At 38.0% G+C, this 20,545-nt stretch overlaps 1 protein-coding gene and 1 non-coding gene across 3 annotated transcripts in view; one reads left to right on the forward strand and one right to left on the reverse strand.

The window, feature by feature from the left end:
• LOC105492428 (mitogen-activated protein kinase kinase kinase 2) overlaps positions 1–20,545 on the forward strand; it is an 88,692-nt gene that overhangs the window by 52,280 nt on the left and 15,867 nt on the right. For both annotated transcript variants that reach the window (XM_011759518.2, XM_071072534.1), the window contains 10 exons: positions 4,436–4,549; positions 4,932–5,019; positions 8,031–8,161; positions 9,050–9,129; positions 10,600–10,667; positions 10,846–10,938; positions 12,785–12,991; positions 16,710–16,858; positions 17,260–17,391; positions 20,143–20,272. In XM_011759518.2, coding sequence (XP_011757820.1) covers positions 4,436–4,549; positions 4,932–5,019; positions 8,031–8,161; positions 9,050–9,129; positions 10,600–10,667; positions 10,846–10,938; positions 12,785–12,991; positions 16,710–16,858; positions 17,260–17,391; positions 20,143–20,272 — 1,192 coding nt within the window. The remainder of the gene's footprint in view (positions 1–4,435; positions 4,550–4,931; positions 5,020–8,030; positions 8,162–9,049; positions 9,130–10,599; positions 10,668–10,845; positions 10,939–12,784; positions 12,992–16,709; positions 16,859–17,259; positions 17,392–20,142; positions 20,273–20,545) is intronic.
• Positions 18,030–18,135, reverse strand: LOC112428606 (U6 spliceosomal RNA). The gene has a single exon (XR_003020645.1). It is a non-coding gene; the product is annotated as a U6 spliceosomal RNA (small nuclear RNA).

Below are 20,545 nucleotides of genomic sequence, written 5' to 3' on the forward strand. Positions count from 1 at the left end.
GGGAGACTAAGGCAGGAGAATTGCTTGAACCCGGGAGGCAGAGGTTGCAGTGAGCTGAGATCGCGTCACTGCACTCCAGCCTGGTGACAGAGCAAGACTCTGTCTCAAAAAAAAAAAAAAAAAAAAAAAAAATGCATAAAGTATTGTGATGAAGAATAAAGGGCAGAGCACAGAGGTTCATGCCTATAATCCCAGCACTTGGGGAGGCCAAGGCAGGAGGATCACCTGAGGCCAGGAGTTCAAGACTAACCTGGGCAACATCGCAAGACCCCATCTCTACAAAATAGTAAAATTATCTGAGTGTGATGGCATACACCTGTAGTCGCAGCTGTTCGGGAGGCTGAGGCAGGGGGATCTGAGGTGGAAGGATAGCTTGAGCCCAGGAATTTGAGGGTACAGTGAGCTAGAGTTGCGCCACTGCACTCCAGCCTGTGTGACAGAGTTGTCTGAACAAAAAAGAATAATTTTTAAAAAAATGTCTTGAACTTGTGTCATTATCCCATAGGATGATTACAGGGGAACCTAGACATATCTTTTTTTCTTTTTTCTAAAATTGTATTATGGAAAACTTTCAAATGCCAAGATACATTAAGACTACAGTATTGTCTTTATCTACTAGCCTAGTAGGTCTATCAAGAACAATGAGGTTAGCATGACATGATTTGTCCATATTATACCTGTGCCAGCTTGTAAGAACTGCTGTTTTTGTTTTTGTTTTTTTTTTAATGACTTTTCCCAGTTTGCTATGTAATTTTTTTCTGGGGTTTTCTTGAGGATTGACATCAAGCTAACTTATTATTATTATTATTATTTATTTATTTTTTTTTTGAGACAAGGTTTCACTCTGTCACCCAGGTTGGAGTGCAGTGGCCTGATATCACCTCACTGCAACCTTTGCCTCCCAGGGCTCAAGCGATACTCCTACCTCAGCCTCCTGAGTAGCTGGGACCACAGGCGGGCACCACTGCGCCCGGATAATTTTTGTATTTTGGTAGAGACAGGGTTTCACCATGTTGCCCAGGCTGGTCTCAAACTCCTGAGCTCAAGCGATCCACCTGCCTGGGCCTCCCAAAGTGCTGGGATTACAGGCGTGAGCCGCTGTGCCTGGCCTGATCTGTATTTTTAAGAACCCTTTCCCATTTTCTAAAAATTGGAAAATTGCTCCATTTTTAGTTTATTTTTCTCATGCTTTCTGAAGGATTTCTGTGAGTGGTTCTACCATTATATTTTGGTGGGCTCTTGGCAGGAATGTGGTAGAGGTGGCATTAGGATAAGATTACATTTAAGATTTTTTGCAACCCTGAGATTCTGTGAGTGAGCCGTGTCCTGTCTCATATCTTGACATATTGTCCCAAGCCAAATGCATCATCTTGGACACTGGGGGTAGGAAAATCTTACTAGTTTTGTGGACATTTGGACAAGCAAAAAATTCATTTATACTGCGTGTCATTCCACTTCTATAAATATTTTTTTCTAGTGTAATATTAATTTCTCTGTTCAGAATGAACTATTACTCTATAAACTTCCAGTTGGCTAGAATTGAAACTTTAAGGAAATTTAAGCAGAAATATAAGCTGGGGTTGTTTGGATTTGTTAGTTTGGCTTCTCTTTAATAAGGTGTGTGTGGGGGTGCGTGTGTGTGTGTGTGTTATGAGGGTTGGGTGTGGAGGTGTTCAGGGTGTGTGTGTGTGTGTGTGTGTCAGTGTCATGGGGGTTGAATGTGGAGGTGTTCTAGCCAAGTAAGGATTTTCTAAGATCACTTCCATTTTAGATGAGTAGAGCAGGAAAAAAAATTTTTTTTTTTTTGTTTTTTGAGACAGCATCTCCCCGTCACCCAGGCTGGAGTACGGTGGCACAGTCATGGCTCACTGCAGCCTTGACCTCTCCAGCTCAATCAGTCCTCCCCCCTCAGCCTCCTAAGTAGCTGAGATTACAGGCATGCACTACAATACCTTGTTAATTTTTGTATTTTTTGTTGAGATGTGGTTTCACCATGTTGCCCAGGCTGGTCTCAAACTCCTGGGCTCAAGCAATCCGCATACCTCAGCCTCCTAAAGTGCTGCGATTACAGGTGTGAGCCACTGCATCCAGCCTAGAGAACCTTTTAATGGCTATCTTGATACTTCACTGTGTAAAGTCAGGAAGATAATTCAGTTCTTTCAGATTTCAGTTCTATTTAATGGTTCTCAAACTCAATTTTAAGTTTCCTTTCTAGAAAGGATTTATGTCAACAAACAACTGATTTATCAAAAATAGGCCAGAGGGTGTTAGATTTCATGAATGAGACTGAAATGAATTCACCAAGCAAGAAAACATTCTCTGATTTATTTAGTATAGTGTAGATAACCTGGGACTTGTGTTCTTGACTCTTAATCCTCATTTTACAGTTTGTAATAGGTAACCTTAGAACACAGGCAGGATCACATTAGGTCTGTAGGCAGTGCCTAAGCTGCTGCACCAGGCACTCCTCCAGAATGTTCACATTTTACAGCAGCAGACTGAAGAAGAGCAGAATCATTTATGTTCATATTTTTTTTTCTGTCATTTGATTTAGTGTTTTTTTCCCCCAAAAGTAGCAGTATCTTGGAGAAGTAAACAATCCAGTTATAAATGTATAGTAAAAGTAAGTATTCAGATTTTCCCCTCAAATGAAAAATCGGCAGAACAGTCATTATTATTGCTTTAAAATGTTTTCCAGTGCTTAAAAAGTAATAGACTATTGAAGATAGAAGCAAGATATACCAATATGTTTCATAATTGGTGGGAAATAGAAATGTATTTAAGTAGATCAGTAGATCAAGCTTGTTCTATGATACCAAACAGTTGATAATTGTATTTTATTAGAAAAAAATTCTCATAGAGCAAAAAGAGCCCAGTTAGTTGGTCACTTACAGTAATACAAAATTAGCTACAAACAGAAAGTGGGATTATATTTTAAGAACAGAGTAAGTAAGTGCAAGCAGATTGTCTGAGGGAATTCACATGAATCCTTCTTTATTTTTGTGTCTGGCAGCGTTTCTTATAACAAGGACTTTTTTGGCTGGGCACGGTGGCTCACGCCTGTAATCCCAGCACTTGAGAAGGCCCAGGTGGGCAGATCATTTGAGGTCAGGAGTTTGAGACCAGCCTGGCCAACATGGTGAAACCCTGTCTCCACTAAAAATACAAAAATTAGCCACACGTGGTGGTGCATGCCTGTAAACCCAGCTACTGGGGAGGCTGAGGCTGGAGAATCACTTGAACCCAGGAGTCAGGTTGCAGTGAGCTGAGATTGCCACTGTACTCCAGCCTGAGTGACAGTGAGACTCCATCTCAAAACAAAAAATCAAAAACCTCAAGGACTTTTTTCATAAAGAAGTCTGCAGAATGAACACACACCATACCAGCTAGTGGGTTGGATTCAGATTGAGCTTTTACCACTGTGATATTTATTAAACAGCATTTACCAGGTTGTCTGCTCTTTGCTCACTGCTGGTATGGGGGTCCTTGTCCTCAAAGAATTTGTACTGTAGAGACTCCAAATTAACTCAGCCTTGCATTTGAATGGCTCGTGTATTGTGCTAAGTAGAGCAGGTTAACTAGTGCAGAATATGTTCACTTGTTTTTATTCTTTTCCTCTTTCAATGAAATGGAGTATACTTTGACGTTCTTGACAGTCTTCTTAAGTTACTAAATTGACTTTTTTTTTAAAAAAAAAGAAGGTATTTTTATTTTCTTAAATTGTATGAATTACGCTTTTTCTCATAGACCTCTTAGGTGCTTTTGTCCTCTATAACATCTGCTGCATGAGAAGACTAATGAAAGCAGATTCCACATTGAGGGTTTACTATGGAATAGTTAACTCATTAGCTTATTTGTTTTAGTGCATAGTGGTCAGGTCACCAGGCTCAGAGAGAAGAACTCTAGGTGGGCCGTAGATTGCAGTATGTTACTAGCAGTACCCCTCCGTGGCAGCTGTCCTCCATGGCAGGTACTCAGGATGTTGGTATGTTGAAGAGCACACCAGCTGAGAGTACAAATTTGTGGTTACTATTGAAAAAAGAACTGAGTTTCATCTATACAGAAGAAAAGTAGTACCTTTATTTCATATGGTCTTTGTCTGTACTCCTTCATGCTTTTTGGGGGCAAACATACTATAACTTAAATTTAGCAACATTATGGAAATATCCTAGAAAATTAATCTTTAAATGTTATTTTCTAAAATAATGTAATGATTAATAAAGACAAATTTAAAAACATCTATGTTCATTCTAAGATTTTAGTGGTGGTAGAATGAGGAGGGCAAAACAATCTACACGTACACATTCAGACTTTCATCATAGGAACAAATCACAGAGCAAGGCATTTGGACATTTGTAATTCCTTAGTAGTGGAGATGCTCGTGGAAGACTTGACCTGGTGAGATAGCTGCATGATTCCTTATGTTTGTTTTTAGTTGGTAATTCCATTAACTACTCAAGATGACTTGGACAAAGCTGTGGAACTGCTGGATCGTAGTATTCATATGAAGAGCCTCAAGATATTACTTGTAATAAATGGAAGTACACAGGTATGACTTGGGATATTTTTTTCAGTAAGAATTATAGGACTTAGGCTTGTAAAAGTTAATATATGAAACATAATTATATTCTATAATCATTGCAATATTTTCATTATGATCAAATGTAAACTTACATCCTTTAATTACTATACATTAATATCCTTGCTCCTCAAAACCACAGTCATAGTTATACATAACTATAATATGTTGTACATGTGAAGCTAATAGAAACTGACAACTTAGAAAGAATTATGTTAGAATTAAAATTTCAAAGAGAAGATTTGATTAAGGCTCACAAACTATATAAAATGTTTGTACTTGGTAGGGGAGAGGATTCTGTTTAAAGCCCCAAGGAGGAAGAATAGCATTAACTGTCTTTTCTCCTTTGTAGGCTACTAATTTAGAACCATTGCCATCACTAGAAGATTTGGATAATACAGTATTTGGAGCAGAGAGGAAAAAACGGCTTTCTATAATAGGTAAGAAAGCTGGTGTCTGAATTACGAAATGAATGATTTCTCAATTTCTTCTCCATCCTTTAATGTAGTGCAGCACCTAAACATATTCCTGATAACTAATATCCTGTTTCTCTACTTCCTGTAATTTAAGTTAAATACATTATTTATTTGATGTCCCTTGGAAATTCAAGTTTACAGGATTAGTAATCTCCAATTTAAATTCTTTGTTTATATATTCAGGGTATTTTAATGTCAACAAATTCAAATAAAACTTTAAAGAGGTTTTAGGCTGGGTGCGGTAGCTCATGCCTGTAATCCCAGCACTTTGGGAGGCCAAGGCGGGCAGATCACAAGGTCAAGAGATCAAGACCATCCTGGCCAACATGGTGAAACCCCATCTCTACTAAAATTACAAAAATTAGCTGGGCATGGTGGCACATGCCTGTAGTCCCAGCTACTCAGGAGGCTGAGGCAAGAGGATTGCTTGAACCCAGGAGGTGGAGGTTGCAGTGAACCGAGATTGTGCCATTGCACTCCAGCGTGGTGACAAAGCGAGACGCCATCTCAAAAAAAAAAAAAAGTTTTAATCATACAAATAGAATGGAGGAAAAAAATTGAAGTAATTATAATATATTAAAATTAATAGACTGTAAATTCACAAGCCTTTCTCTAAGGTTTTAGTGATTGCCAAGAATGCTGTCAAAATAAAGATACTAAGAATTTTTATATTATGCTTTATTATTACTTTATTATTATTTGTTTTCATTTGCCATTTATTGTTAAGATTATGATATAAAGAAATAAATTTTGCATGCTGTGTTTTTAAGGCGGCTTTATTTTTGCAACATGAGTTGGACATAGATACTCTGAACTCCCCATTCTGTCTGTTCTTCAATTTGTATAAAACATTGATAATCTACATTTTTATTTGATAAAAGCATTACATTGTTTCAAAAAACCACTGGTATAAATGTTCTTACAGATAGGGCAGTGAGTATGGCCATTAAAGATGGCATGAAAACACGTATGAGGGGCGGATTTAAAAGAGAAAAGTTAAAGAGGAGGAAAAACAGATGAATAGGAGGACGCAGGAGAGTGGGTCAAAATAAATGTGGTTGGGAATCTGAAAGAGATTGGTAACAGAAGAGGATTGTTGATAATCAAAGAAAAAATTGAATTGGCCTGTGAACCACCGAAAAAATAGACATTATTCGTGTTCTCTTTTGGTCCCCAGAAGAAGCTATTTTATGACCATTTTCTTCTAAGTGTCTGTCTTACATAAGTCCTACTTTGGGTTTCAGGAATGCAGAAATGCGAGCAGCAGAGGTGATACACAAGCAAGATACAAATGGCTTGTCCTTTTCATTCAGATGTATTTTGATACAGTTTTAAAATTTGGTGAAAGAACATTTGAAATAGCCAAATTCAAATTCCAGCTCTCTGATGAACCTGAGACCAGTAAATGTGTCTTCTTCTTTAAGTCATGGGATTGTTGTAGCATTAAATTGAGAGAAACTTGTACATTTTACTTTTCAAACTAGAAGGCTCATTGTACATTTGTACATTGTACAAAGCTCAGATGTTCATTGTACATTTCTTTCTTTATCTCCATTTCTTATCACATTATGGTACTTGTCATTTTATTAAAAAATTGCTAATTCACTTTATAACTAAGATTACAGGCACCTGCCACCATGCCTGGCTCATTTTTATATTTTTAGTAGAGATGGAGTTTCAGCATGTTGGCCAGGCTAGTCTCGAACTCCTGAGCTCATGTGATCTGTCCACCTCGGCCTCCCAAAGTGCTGGGATTACAGGCGTGAGCCACAGTGCCCAGCTCTAATTCACTTTAGTTGCATTAGACAGAGCAAGCTAAATGCACTAATTAAATTGACATTTTAAATATATTTTGAATTAAAATTACACTGAATACCTCAATCTTATTCTAATAAATATTCTTGACGTCAGTGCCAGCATAAGAAGAAACTGGAAATCGTGAAGTATAGAATTAGTGGTCTTTTATTGGCACTGCTTTAAACTTTGAATGGCTTTGCTAGATATGACCATTATTTTTCTTATATGTTGGCAGTTGTTTTCTTTAATTGTTTTTATAAAAGGGAGATAGAGGAAAAACTCCTTTAGGTTAGGAGTGTTTGCTGATAAACAGGTCTCAACCAAGAGTGCATTGGCATATGCATTACTGTGAAAAATGGGTTGTCAAATAGGGAGACAAAATTTTCATAGCCTTTTTTTTTTTTTTTTTTTTCTATCTCCTTTTGGTAATTGACTATATTGATCTTCTTTTGTAAGCACGGGGATATGGAAGGAATAAAAATATTAGGGACCAATATTATTGTGGCTACGGTTGTTATGACGCCTAAATCAATCCTGACTCAAATTGAGCTCCTAATCATTTTACAGACAAGTGTAGACAGTATTCTCTTTTATGCACATGTCTTGGTAATCATTTTGCTCTCTTCTTTCTCCCTGTCTCACTAACAAATGCTTGCATATACTCACAATGACTCCTTTACATAAAGCTGAAACCTTTTTTGCTTTAAATTGGACCAGAACTTAAATGCTCACATAACTTCCCCATATCTGTCTTATAGTTTAATTTCAAAAAACTATGAGGAAAGGTGAGACACTGTACTAATAAATATAGCATCATTTCCACAGAACCAAGTAAAATAAAGTGGGTTATTGTCTCATAAGAAATGTGATTACTTAAACTGTCTTAATGCCGGAAATCTACATTGTATTATCATTCCATTAGCAGTCAGAATACGATACTACCTAGTGAGTATAAATGTAATATTATGGTGAGGTTAATAATTATGATAGGGTGGGAATTTACAAAGGTTATAAAACCATTTGAAGTTTTACAAATGAATGTTCTGACAAGTTTTAATAAAAACTGAATTTTCTTTTGCTGAAAGTATTATTGATATAATTCAGAAATATAGCCTATTTAAAACAAAACTTGATTCCCTTGCCTATAATTATAAATTACATTATTTTTCTTCCTTGAGGTCCTACTAGTAGAGATAGAAGTTCTCCTCCCCCAGGATACATTCCAGATGAATTACACCAGGTTGCCCGAAATGGGTCATTCACTAGTATCAACAGTGAAGGAGAATTCATTCCAGAGAGCATGGACCAAGTAAGCAAAAGTTTGAGTTTTTAAATTTAATTTAAAGAGATGTTGTCAGGGTCAGTGTGATCTGGCAGGTAACTGGGTGTGTGTGTGTGTGTGTTATCTCTTCTCTAATTACATATCTTCTTAACAAAATAGAAAAAATATAGGAAAATGCCCGTTAATGTACTTGTGCCTGTGTAAAGAAAGCTGGAATACAGCTGGTTTTTTATTGCTCAGTAAGTGAATGAATGAGAGTGAGTGAATGATAATGCATTTGCTTTGTAATCCTGGAATTAATAGCCAGATTGTTTTTTTTTTAAACATTTGAAAGATCAAATGAAACTACAAATATTTAACTTCACGAAACTGAGGTTTGTAAACTTTCGGAAACATTTAAAAAATACTTCAGTTTTATAGTATTAAAATGTTTTCATGGAGTTGCTATTATTCCCTTAACATTGCATTGCATTATATGTTCACACTATTATAGTAGTTCACATTTTCTAATAATGTAACAGTCATAGTGTCATTAGTCTCAGTTTGGGTGGGGCCATTGTTCAGTTTTCAGTAAGCAAAATAGTGTGAAATGTTGTAGCTTTTAATTATTTAGTCAATAGTCTATAGAGAAAGAATATTTTTCTCTTAGGAAATTTTGAAGTCGTGGCTTGCTTACAAGGGACATTTGAAAATGAGTAACTCTGGAGAGTGACCACTATTGAGTATGGAATTATTCTAAAATTGTGGTGAGTGAGGGTTGCACAGCTCTCAGTATTCTAAAAGCCTTGACTTGTATACTTTAAATGGGTGAATTTTATGTTACATGAAGTATGTCTCATTAAGGAAGGTTTTTTTTAATAAGCAACTTTTGGTTATATCTAATTGAATCATGGTGGAACTGCTTTTTTTTCCTAGATGCTGGATCCGTTATCTTTAAGCAGCCCTGAAAATTCTGGCTCAGGAAGTTGTCCATCACTTGATAGTCCTTTGGATGGGTAATATTTATCGTAGTTTTGGGATGGTTTGTTTATTTGAGACAGAGTTTTGCTGTCACCCAGGCTGGAGTGCAGTGGCTTGAATGCAGCTTACTGCAGCCTTGACCTCCTGGGCTCTATCAGTCCTCCCACCTCCGACCCCTGAGGAGCTAGGACCAAAGGCATTTGCTATTAATACCACATCTGGCTAAGTTGTTTGTATTATTTGTAGAGATGGGGGTTTCACTTTGTTACCCAGGCTGATCTCGAACTCCTGGGCTCAAGCAAACCTCCTGCCTTGGCCTCCTAAAGCGCTGGGATTACACACATGAACCACCATGCTCAGTTTATAGTAGTTTTTCTTTTTTAATAGATATGGGTAAATATTCATAGCATGTTGAATTATCAGTAACTTTTTTGTGCTACATTCAGAGGAATATAATTGGTACTTGTATATACTGATGGCAGATTAATTTTTGCACAGTGTGTATAAATCCCTTTACCTCATGGAATTCAGTATCTTTGTTATTAAAAATGATACCTGATTATAATAGTTTGAATATTCCTACATGTCAAAATTGTGTGTTTGAAGGCAAATCAAATTTAGAATTTATGTACATTTACTTTTAAAACTGTGTTTGTGAAAGTGCTATCAACTTTTACATTAATATGTTTGTTTTTGGAGATTTCCTAAGTTATTTCACCTGTTCAGGATTATGTTCATTCTGGCACCAGATTAGAAATAATTTAAATTATTGATAATTGTAGCCCACTGTGCCATGTTGTACGTGTAGGCAAACATTTAAGTACTTTTGTGAAAAAGCTGTTCAGGAATATGAGAAGGATGAAGTTGCAAAATGTGAATTTTTTGTTACAAGTGCTCCCCCTTCTGGTCTCAGTAGGACAGTATTCTTGGTAATCCTCTCTGGAATTGCTTTATGAAAGCAAATTCTGAAAAAATAACTAATATTGTATGGGAATGCACATTTAAGTTTCTTTTGTCCATGTATATGAAATTTCTGTATGTGTCAATGTCTACCTCAAGGTAGACATTTAAGAAATTCACGGAAGTAGTAATGAGAAAGCTATATATTTGAGTACTCATCATTTGCAAAAAACTATCCTGGACACCTTACTTGTATACACTTGATTAGTTGGAAATTATCTTTTTTGTTGATGCAGAAGGGTGATTTGCCAAGGTTACATAGTTAAGTGGCAGAGCTTGGATTGAAACACAGTGCTTAGAAACACCTATGATTCCAAAATACATCATTCTTCCACTGTACTGTAAGGTTAATTTTTAAAGCCAGGCTCTTTGCCTACATGTACCAAGTTAGTGTAGTTTTTCTTTTTTAGTTATGGTAACCTTTCAAAGTGAGCTCCTTTACACACACCCATACAGAGAGGCACAGATATAGATATTGCTTAAAGATTTTTTTTAATGTCTTACGTACTTACTGTAAACTTAATGTGACATTTTTTTCTTTATAGAGAGAGCTATCCAAAATCACGAATGCCTAGGGCACAGAGCTACCCAGATAATCATCAGGAATTTTCAGGTTAGACTTTATAAATTCTAAATGTTTAAATGTTTATGTCATTGGATAATGTTTTGGCTGGGAAGGAGAGGGGAGATTTTTGAAAAGTCAAATAAAAATGTATAAATGTGCTTTTCATCATTAGAAATATTTAACTATTTTTTAAAATAAAAGATAACCATCTTATATGTCTTAACAGACTATGATAACCCTATCTTTGAGAAATTTGGAAAAGGAGGAACATATCCAAGAAGGTATCATGTTTCATATCATCATCAAGAGTATAATGATGGTAAGTTTCTGGCAATTAGACCACAAGAACAGTTAAAACTCTCAACAACGAAAATAAATAAAAAAAAATTTTTTTAAACCTCATATTTGTGTAATACCATTAGAAAAATATGAGGAAATTGTGTTATAACAAAAATATAATGGGCATTTTGGCTTTATGTCAACTTATAAGACTTGGCTGTACCTTAAAGAAAAGGAATACTTTTTTGTTTTAAGAGCCAAAGTTTTGCTGCCCAGGCAGGAGTGCTGCGGCATGATCTTAGCTCACTGTAACTTCAAATTCCTGGGCTCAAGTGGTCTTCCTGCCTTGGCTTCCTGAGTTCAGATGTGTGCCATTACAGGCATTTGCCATCACACCCAGCTAATTAAAAATTTTTTTTTGTGCAGAGAGTGTCCCACCATGTTGCCCAGGCTGGTCTTAAAGTCTTGGGCTCAAGCAGTCCTCCTGCCTCAGCCTCCCAAAGTGCTGGGATTACAGGTGTGAGCCACTGCACCTGGCCAAAATGGAGTAATTTTCTTTCTTTTTTTTTTCCCCTAGACAGAGTCTCACTCTGTCACCCAGGCTGGAGTGCAGTGGCATGATCTCTGCTCACTGCACCCTCCACCTCCTGGGTTCAAGCGATTCTCCTGCCTCAGCCTCCCAAGTAGCTGGGATTATAGGTGCATGCCACCATGCCTGGCTAATTTTTTTTTTTTTGAGGTGGAGTCTTGCTCTTTCTCCCAGGCCAGAGTGCAGTGGTACGATCTCAGCTCACTGCAGCCTCTGCCTCCTGGGTTGAAGGGATTCTCCTGCCTCAGCCTCCCAAGTAGCTGGGATTACAGGTGCCCGCCACCACACCTGGCTAATTTTTGTATTTTTAATCTAGACGGGGTTTTGCCATGTTGGCCAGGCTGGTCTCAAAACTCCTGATCTTCAGTGATTCACCCGCCTCGGCCTCCCAGAGTGCTAGGATTACAGGCGTGAGCCACTGTGCCCAGCCTAATTTTTATATTTTTAGTAGAGATGGGGTTTCGCCATGTTGCCCAGACTGGTCTCAAACTCCTGGGCTCAGGTGATCTGCCTGCCTTTGCCTCCCAAATTGCTGGAATTACAGGCATGAGCCATTGCACCCATCCAAAAGAAGTAATTTTTAAATGATATTAGAAAATTACTCCTTGATGATGAGATTGATACTTATATCATCCCTTTAAGAAAAAAAATTACTTGCCAGGTGCGGTGGCTCATGCCTGTAATCCCAGCACTTTGGGAGGCCGAGGTGGGTGGATCACCTGAGGTCAGGAGTTCGAGACCAGCCTGGCCAACATGATGAAACCCTGTCTCTACTGAAAATATGAAAAATTAGCTGGGCATGGTGGTGGGCGCCTGTAATCCCAGCTACTTGGGAGGCTGAGACAGGAGAATCACTTGAACCTGGGAGGTGGAGGTTGCAGTGAGCCAAGATTGTACCACTGCACTCCAGCCTGGGCAACAAGAGTGAAACTCCGTCTCAAAAAGAAAAGAAAGAAATTACTACCTATGAACTTTTGAATCTTTGTTTTAGATTTTAAAATCATTATTGGAAATGAGAGTAAATTTTTTTTCTCCTTTTTCTCCAGAAGCGAGGAGGTTCCTTTTTATGATTTGTGTGTGTATGTGTGTGTGAGCACACTCATACGTGTTTTATCATAAGAGATTATTTGAATTCATATTCAGGTTCTGTTTATTTTTTCCCACCCAATCATTGCTATTTCAGTTTCTTAGCCTAGTCACAGGACAAATTTCTATTCTCTACGTTACAAATTTTAAATACTTTAAAAGTACAACATATTAATAAAAGGTATAAGGTCATTCTCTTTTCATTTTGTAGGTCGTAAAACTTTTCCAAGAGCTAGAAGGACCCAGGGGACCAGCTTCCGGTCTCCTGTGAGTTTCAGTCCTACTGATCACTCCTTAAGCACCAGTAGTGGAAGCAGTATCTTTACCCCAGAGTATGATGATAGTCGAATAAGAAGAAGGGGAAGTGACATAGACAATCCTACTTTGACCGTAATGGACATCAGCCCACCCAGCCGTTGTAAGTAATAGAACTTGGCATAGTGAAATGTAGAGCAGAACCTTTGCAGAATTTTATAGTATTAAAAGGAATAAATCCTAAGTGAGTTTTTGGGGTCAGATGAACTACTCAAAAAAGGTAATAATGGTGTTTCTAAAGGTAGTTGGAATGTCAGGTATAAGCATGGTATCACTGTTAATTACCTTAGATAATTCTGTTCTTCACTTGTATTAGGAAAACTATTACCAACTAGTCATTTTTTATCCATTCATTTCACATATCCTTGTTGAATGCCTGCCACTGAGGTTGAATGCCTACCACTGAGATTTCAAACATAATCTCTTAAGACATAATCTAATGGGGTAGATGATATATGGAGAAATAATTGTATAGCATTTAAATGTGAGTAGAAATCACCAGCTGAGGAGATAATGTGCAAGAGGCCATAACATCATCTAAAAATGGTGAATAGTTCAATTTTTGGCTGATGTGGGGGTATCTTACTTGAAATAGTGGGAATAGGCCTACAGTGGTAACTCAGGCCGGATTGCAAAGCATTTAGACCTTATTATGTAATCAGTGTATACAAAGATTCATGCTCAAAGATGTTTGTTACAGCACTATTTACATACTCTGAATTCCTTTTTTGTGCTAGTGTGTCATAGTTTACTTTTCTATCCATATTGACCCCATGCTATATTGCTGTTATTTTTGCTTTAGACAGCTATCTTTTGAAGTGATTAAAAATAAGAGAAAAATGTCTTTTATATATATTTTCAGTATATTCATTTTTATAGATCTTTGTATAGATCCAAAATCTATATAAACAAAGACAGATCCAAGATCTGTTGGGTATCAAATTCCTTCTGCCTGAAAAACTGCATTTTAACCTTTCTTGTAAAATAGACTTGCTGGTAGTAAGTTCATTCAGCTTTTGTTTGTTTAAAAAAAGTCTGTATTTCTCCTTCATTTTTGTGACAGGATCTCACTCTGTCACTCAGGCCGTGGTGCAATCTCAACTCATTGCAACCTCTGCCTCCTGGGCTCAAGCAATTCTCCCACCTCAGACTCTCAAGTATCTGGCATTACAGGCATGCACCACCATGCCCAGATAATTTTTGTATTTTTTGTGGAGACAGGGTTTTGCTGTGTTGCCCAGGCTGGTCTTGAACTCTTGGGCTTAAGCTGATCCACCTGCCACAACCTCCCAAAGTGCTGGAATTACAGTGTGAGCCACTGCACCTGGCCTTTCTAGCACTTTAAAGCTATTGTCCCATTGTCTTCTGGCGTATATACTTCCTGAAGAGAAATCTGCTATAATTCTTATCTTTGTTCCTCCATATGTAATATGCTTTCTTCCCCCGCAGCTGTCCCAGCTGCTTTCAAGATTTTGTCTTTGATTTTCTACAGTGTGAATAAGATGTGTCTAGGTATATTTGTGTAGGGTTCCCAGCTGGTGTTCTTTCAGTTTATTATATTTATAGTTTGTGAAAAGTTCTCAGTTGTTACCTCTCCAAGTATTTTTTCTGTCTCATTCTTCCTTTTTCTTTTGGGATTCCTATTACCTGTACACTAGACTATTTGATACTGTCTCATACCTCTGTTTTTTCTCCCTCTCCCACACACACACACTCTCTATCTCTCCCTCCCCGCCCCCTCTCTCTGGCCCCATTGATCTATTTTCAGGTTCACTGATTCTTTCCTCAGCCTTGTTGCATCTATTTATGATCCTGTTGAAGGAATTCTTAATTTCTGTCATTGTTCTTTATTTCATGCATTTTCATGTGACTCATTCCTGTAGTTTCCATTGCTCTGTTCACCATCTGTTCATGCATGTTGTCTACCTTTTCCATTAGAACCTTTAACATGTTAGTCAAGTTATTTTAAATTTCCCGTCTGAACCTTCTGAGTCTGGTTGTATTAATTGCTTTCTCTCTTGATTTTCTTTGGAAGGGTTGCTTTTTTGTGCCATCATTTTACAGTGAATGCCAGATATCATGTATAGGATAAAGGAGGAGGTGAATAGAATGTATGCCTGGAAATAGGCACAGCTCTTCTTCTGCTAGGCCGTAACTATGAGAAGCTGAGTCAGTCTAGTCAGGAGTTGAGCTGGGTTTGGATTTTGTTGTTGCCGTGGTCCCTGTGCACCACTGACTTTAAATTCTTTGAATTACTTTGTACTGGTTTCCTAAAGGGATTTTCTCAGCCGTCCTGCTCCATCAGCGTTGTTGTTTTTTTTTTTTTTTTTTTTTTTTTTTTTTTTTTTTTTTGAGATGGAGTTGCCCAGGTTGGAGTGCAGGGGCGCGATACTGGCTCACTGCAACCTCCCCCTCCCGGGTTCAAGCGATTCTCCTGCATCAGCCTCCCAAGAAGCTGCAATTACAGGTGTCCGCCACCACACCTGGCTTTTTTTTTTTTTTTTTTTTTTTAGTAGAAATGGGGTTTTGCCACATTGGCCAGGCTGGTCTTGAACTCCTGACCTCAGGTAATCCACCTGCCTTGGCCTCCCAAAGTGCTGGGATTACAGGTGTGGGTCACTGCACCCGGCCTTGACCTTCCTTTTGTGCCTACTTCTCAGAGAGGGAGGATCTCTCTATGGCCTTGTGCTCTCAGTAGTGGATTGCTGCTACTTGCAAGCCGAGGATGGGGAGGCAGAATAGAAGGTTCTGTGTTGTCCTATCCAGCTTCAGTGCTAGGCAGGCTTTATCTCCTCCGTTCTCAGAGATGGGCTTACCCATCTTCCAGGAGTAGGAGTGCTCTGATGGTCAGGGTCACAGAAGGTTTCCAGCTTCTCTGTCAGGGGTCGAGTTTGTTTGTTTGTTTTCTTTCTTTCTCACTGCCCTAGTCTCAGTAGGTCTTTCCCTGTAACGCAGGGGTGGCAGGGTTTTCTGCTTTCTCCAGCAGCTGAAGGCTCTTGTTTCTTAGGGGAGAGGGGTGTGGAAGGGCTTTCTGCATTTCCCACAACAGTGGGCCATTCCCCTTCTCCAGGCCTTGACTACCAAGGGAGGCTTTCCCTGGTGTCTCCTGCCCCTGTGAGTGCATGGTAGAGGTCCACAGAAAAGACTTTGAGCAGGTGTGAGCTCACCTGTGTCTGGATCTCCCAAGGGTTCAATACTCTCATGCCAGCCCACATTTGTTTAAAATGGAGGTGAATTATTCCCCGCTGGTGTGGGTCTTTCTCTGTGCTTTGCCATAAGTGAGTCAGTGCTTCTGTTCTGTCTCTCCTTGGAGATGCCACTTTTTCCTTCGATTTCAGGTTAGTTGGTTGCCCTGCAATCTTAGCTTTTTGATATGTGTTCAATAAAAGTTAAATTTTGTAGATTACCCAGATTTCTCTTGTTTGTATGGGATTGATACTTTTTCCAGCTTTCTACATTGTAGGTGGAGGCTGAAAAACTAAGTACAAATATTACTGCAGTGAAGATTAGAAATGGTGCATCTTACAGTCTTTGGCATCTTAGATTGAGTGAAAGAAAGATGCTGTCACGTGTAATTAGGAAAACAATTTCAGAAAAAAATGACTCTTGGGATATGAATCTTTTTTTGGTTTAGGATTTGTAGAAAACGGATGAAAGAGAAAATTTTGAAAGGCGGTACCTATGTGAATTTGGATAATCATAATTTTCCCTTATATCCAAGCACATTCAATGGAGGATGTCACTAATGCAGTATGTTCATTTAGTTATTAACCATTTGTGTGCTGTTGGATATTTCACTTTAAGAACGTGTTCTTTTTCAGCACCTCGGGCTCCAACCAACTGGAGATTGGGCAAACTGCTTGGCCAAGGAGCCTTTGGAAGGGTCTACCTCTGTTATGATGTTGATACAGGAAGAGAATTGGCTGTTAAGCAAGTTCAGTTTGATCCTGATAGTCCTGAGACCAGCAAGGTAAAAATCACTGCACACATTTACTTTGTCACATTATAAGAAACTTTATTTATTATTATTCTTTTAACATTAAGCCCCTTCCATTCTAAATAAGAAGCATTTTTACTAAAAAGTACAGTTTTCTTTAGTATAAATTATTTGTAAAACAGATTAGATATATTTATCTACTTTTCAATATGTATTTTTCTTTTTTAGTACTTCAGTTATAATATTAATCTGATTCAGTGTTGCTTTAGCATATCATCAAGGACTGTTTAAAAAGTTATTGGTTAGAGACTTTCAGATATTTGTTACTGGGAACTAAAATTTTCAGAATGAAATCACCTTGATGGTCCATGAAGTTAGAATTTTTTGCTTTTACTGACATTGTTGAAGACTTAACAATGAATTCTGTCTTTCAGGAAGTAAACGCACTTGAATGTGAAATTCAGTTGCTGAAAAACTTGCTGCATGAGCGAATTGTTCAGTATTATGGCTGTTTGAGGGATCCCCAGGAAAAAACACTTTCCATATTTATGGAATATATGCCAGGGGTAAGTTAGTACATCTTTTTGAAAATGCACATTCCATTTAAAATTAGTTAATAAAAGAAAGACAAAAAAAACGTAGATTATAAAATGTTAACCCTAGTTAAAGACATTTTGAAAGAGTTTTAAATTAGAGCTGGGTTATATCTTCTGTCCTCTTCATCTGTCTTTGTATTTTTTAACTCATTAATGCTAAAGTATTCTAAAGTAGGTTACAGACATCTTAGCAGTCTATCTTGAGATTTCCTTAAATGCCCTAAAATGCCCATTATAGCTGATATATTCACACCAAGTTCCAGTCTAGGATGATACATTACATTTAATTGTTATGCTCCTTAATTATCTCTTTTTAAACAATTTTTTATAATTCTTAGAAAGAGAGGCAAGGTCTCACTCTGCTACCTAGGCTGGTTTCAAACTCAGTGATTCTTCTGCCTTGGCCTCCCAAAGTGCTAGGATTACTATCTAGAGCAGTCAGTTTGTACATGATACAGATTTGACAAAGAGAGAAAGATAGCCTGTTAAGAGTCTTCACTCTCAGGATCTGGAAGAATTTGCAAAAAAAACCCCAAAAAACTCTCATGGATTTCTGTAATTGCATTCTTGTGGATTTTGTTTTTTTGTTTTAAATTTTTTATATTTTTAGTTATATGGAATGCTTCACAAATTTCCATGTCATCCTTGCGCAGGGGCTGTGCTAATCTTCTCTGTATCATTCTAATTTTAGTGTATGTGCTGCCGAAATCAGCATGTGGATTTTAATTTGTTCTTTTATCCCTTTATTTATTATCAAGTTAGATCTAAGGTCTAAATTAGATTCACATTCAAATTTGATACATCATAGATGAAGCTATGCATCCTATCAGGAGCCAGTTTCTGGTTATTCTGGTTATTCCACTGTAGCAATGCAAAGACCAATCATTAGATGAGGGTGATTGACATATTGATTCCTGCACTGTAAAGTTTTGTTTTTTCCTGCAGACCAGAAAGTAATAAGAGATATAGCAGTGGCACATATGAATAGCCCGTTCCTTTTCAACTATCCACCTACTGTTTTTAGCACTGATAGTCATCACTAGAGTCTATAATTTCATTAGGAGTTATAAAATGTGATTTGTGACATCTGTCATTATGTATATTTTATTTTTTAATAGAGTACATCTAGTATTAATGATTTTCAAGGTGGTGATTGATATGTTTACTCATTTAAAAATACATGTATTTCCATAATTTTTATTTTATTTATTTATTTTTGAGATGGAGTTTCGCTTTTGTTGCCCAGGCTGGGCAATGGCATGCTCTCAGCTCACTGCAACCTCTGCCTCCCGGTTCAAGTAATTCTCCTGCCTCAGCCTCCCGTGTAGCTGGGATTACAGGTGCACACCAGCACACCCAGCTAATTTTTGTATTTTTAGTAGAGACGGGGTTTCACCGTGTTGGCCAGGCTGGTCTCAAACTGCTGACCTCAGGTGATGCACCCGCTTCAGCCTCCCAAAGTGCTGGGATTACAGGCATGAGCCACTGCTCCCGGCCATAATTTTTATTTTTTGAGATGGAGTCTCGCTTTGTTGCCTAGGCTGGAGTGTAGTGGTGCGATCTCGGCTCACTTTAACCTCTGCCTCCCGAATTAAATCATTTCTCCTGCCTCAGCCTCCTGAGTAGCTGGGTTACAGGCATCCGCCACCACGCCCAGCTAATTTTTTGTATTTTTAGTAGAGACGGGGTTTCACCGTGTTGGCCAGGCTGGCCTTGAACTCCTGACCTCAGGTGATCCACCCGCCTCAGCCTCCCAAAGTGATGGGATTACAAGCATGAGTCACCATGCCCGGCCGATACCTGTGTAATTTTTGTATTTTTAATAGACATGGGGTTTCACCCTGTTGGCCAGGCTGGTCTTGAACTCCTGACCTCAGGTGATCTGCCTTCCTCAGCCTCCCAAAGTGCTGGGAATACAGGCATAAACTACTGTGCCTGGCCTCTTCTGTATAATCCTACAGGTAGAGACACAGTAGACTGAACAAACAAGCCGTGCTGAACTGTAGGTGTCAGTAGTTGACTGGGCACCCTTGCTCCTTTCCATATGTGTGATTTACAAGTTTGGGTCCACAGAATTGCAAAATGCTCTCCCTCCAAGGATGGCTCATAAACAGTGGAAAGGACAAATGGTTAAATCTGTAAAATCCAAGGATTTACTTTCATGTGACAGAGTACACCGTTTACCAAAATTCAAGGAAAGGCAGAAACATTCGGATGTATTTTCCTGTCAAAAAAGAGATTTGTCCCTCAGGAAGCATTTTATTTCTGTCTTTTAAAGGGATGATTAATCAAACTTGTACATTGGAATCACTAGGGAAGCTTTTTCAAAATTCAAATACCTATGCCTCACTTCAGACTGATTCAGCTTTCTCAGAGATGGCACCTTATCCTGCCCTAAAAAACACTTGAGAAAATCTGAAGTTCTCCTTTTGTGTATGTTCTCATGTTTCGAACTTGAGTGTTGAGTTTTTTCTTATATAAAGAAAAAACTTTAAAATGTCATATATGTTCTTTCTAGTTATACCCATTCCTTTTCCTGAGAAAATCAGCAGATGTCAATAAAATACTTTAAAAACAGAATAAGAACAAAATAAATAAAATTCAAGTAGGACATGCTTAGACAAGTGAGATGAGAATTCCTGGCCTCTTTACCAATAAAGATTTAATAGCAGTTTTCATTTCAAACCATATACAGTAGTTGTTGTTGTTGTTTTCTCCTAGGGTTCAATTAAGGACCAATTAAAAGCATATGGCGCTCTTACTGAGAATGTGACTAGGAAATACACCCGTCAGATTCTGGAGGGTGTCCATTATTTGCATAGTAATATGATTGTCCATAGAGATATCAAAGGTAAGTAATGAGGTATTTTCTATTTTAAATAGACAGTTCTTTGTGAATGTGAATGAAACAAGTGATGTGGATAAGACATTTAACATTAATTCATCTATCTCTGAAACAGGGAAACAGTTCTCTTGCTTTCTTGTGAACTGCATCAGTGTTTTATCACACCAGTCCTGTCTCCCCAAATGGGTAGCTCTACTGTGGGGGCTCACAGAATCAGTAAAGTTTAAGAGACCATACAAGTGAGATCATGTTTCATACATATTACATAGGCATTAGGAC

The sequence above is a fragment of the Macaca nemestrina genome, chromosome 11 (genome assembly GCF_043159975.1).
Source record: "Macaca nemestrina isolate mMacNem1 chromosome 11, mMacNem.hap1, whole genome shotgun sequence".
NCBI lineage: Eukaryota > Metazoa > Chordata > Mammalia > Primates > Cercopithecidae > Macaca > Macaca nemestrina.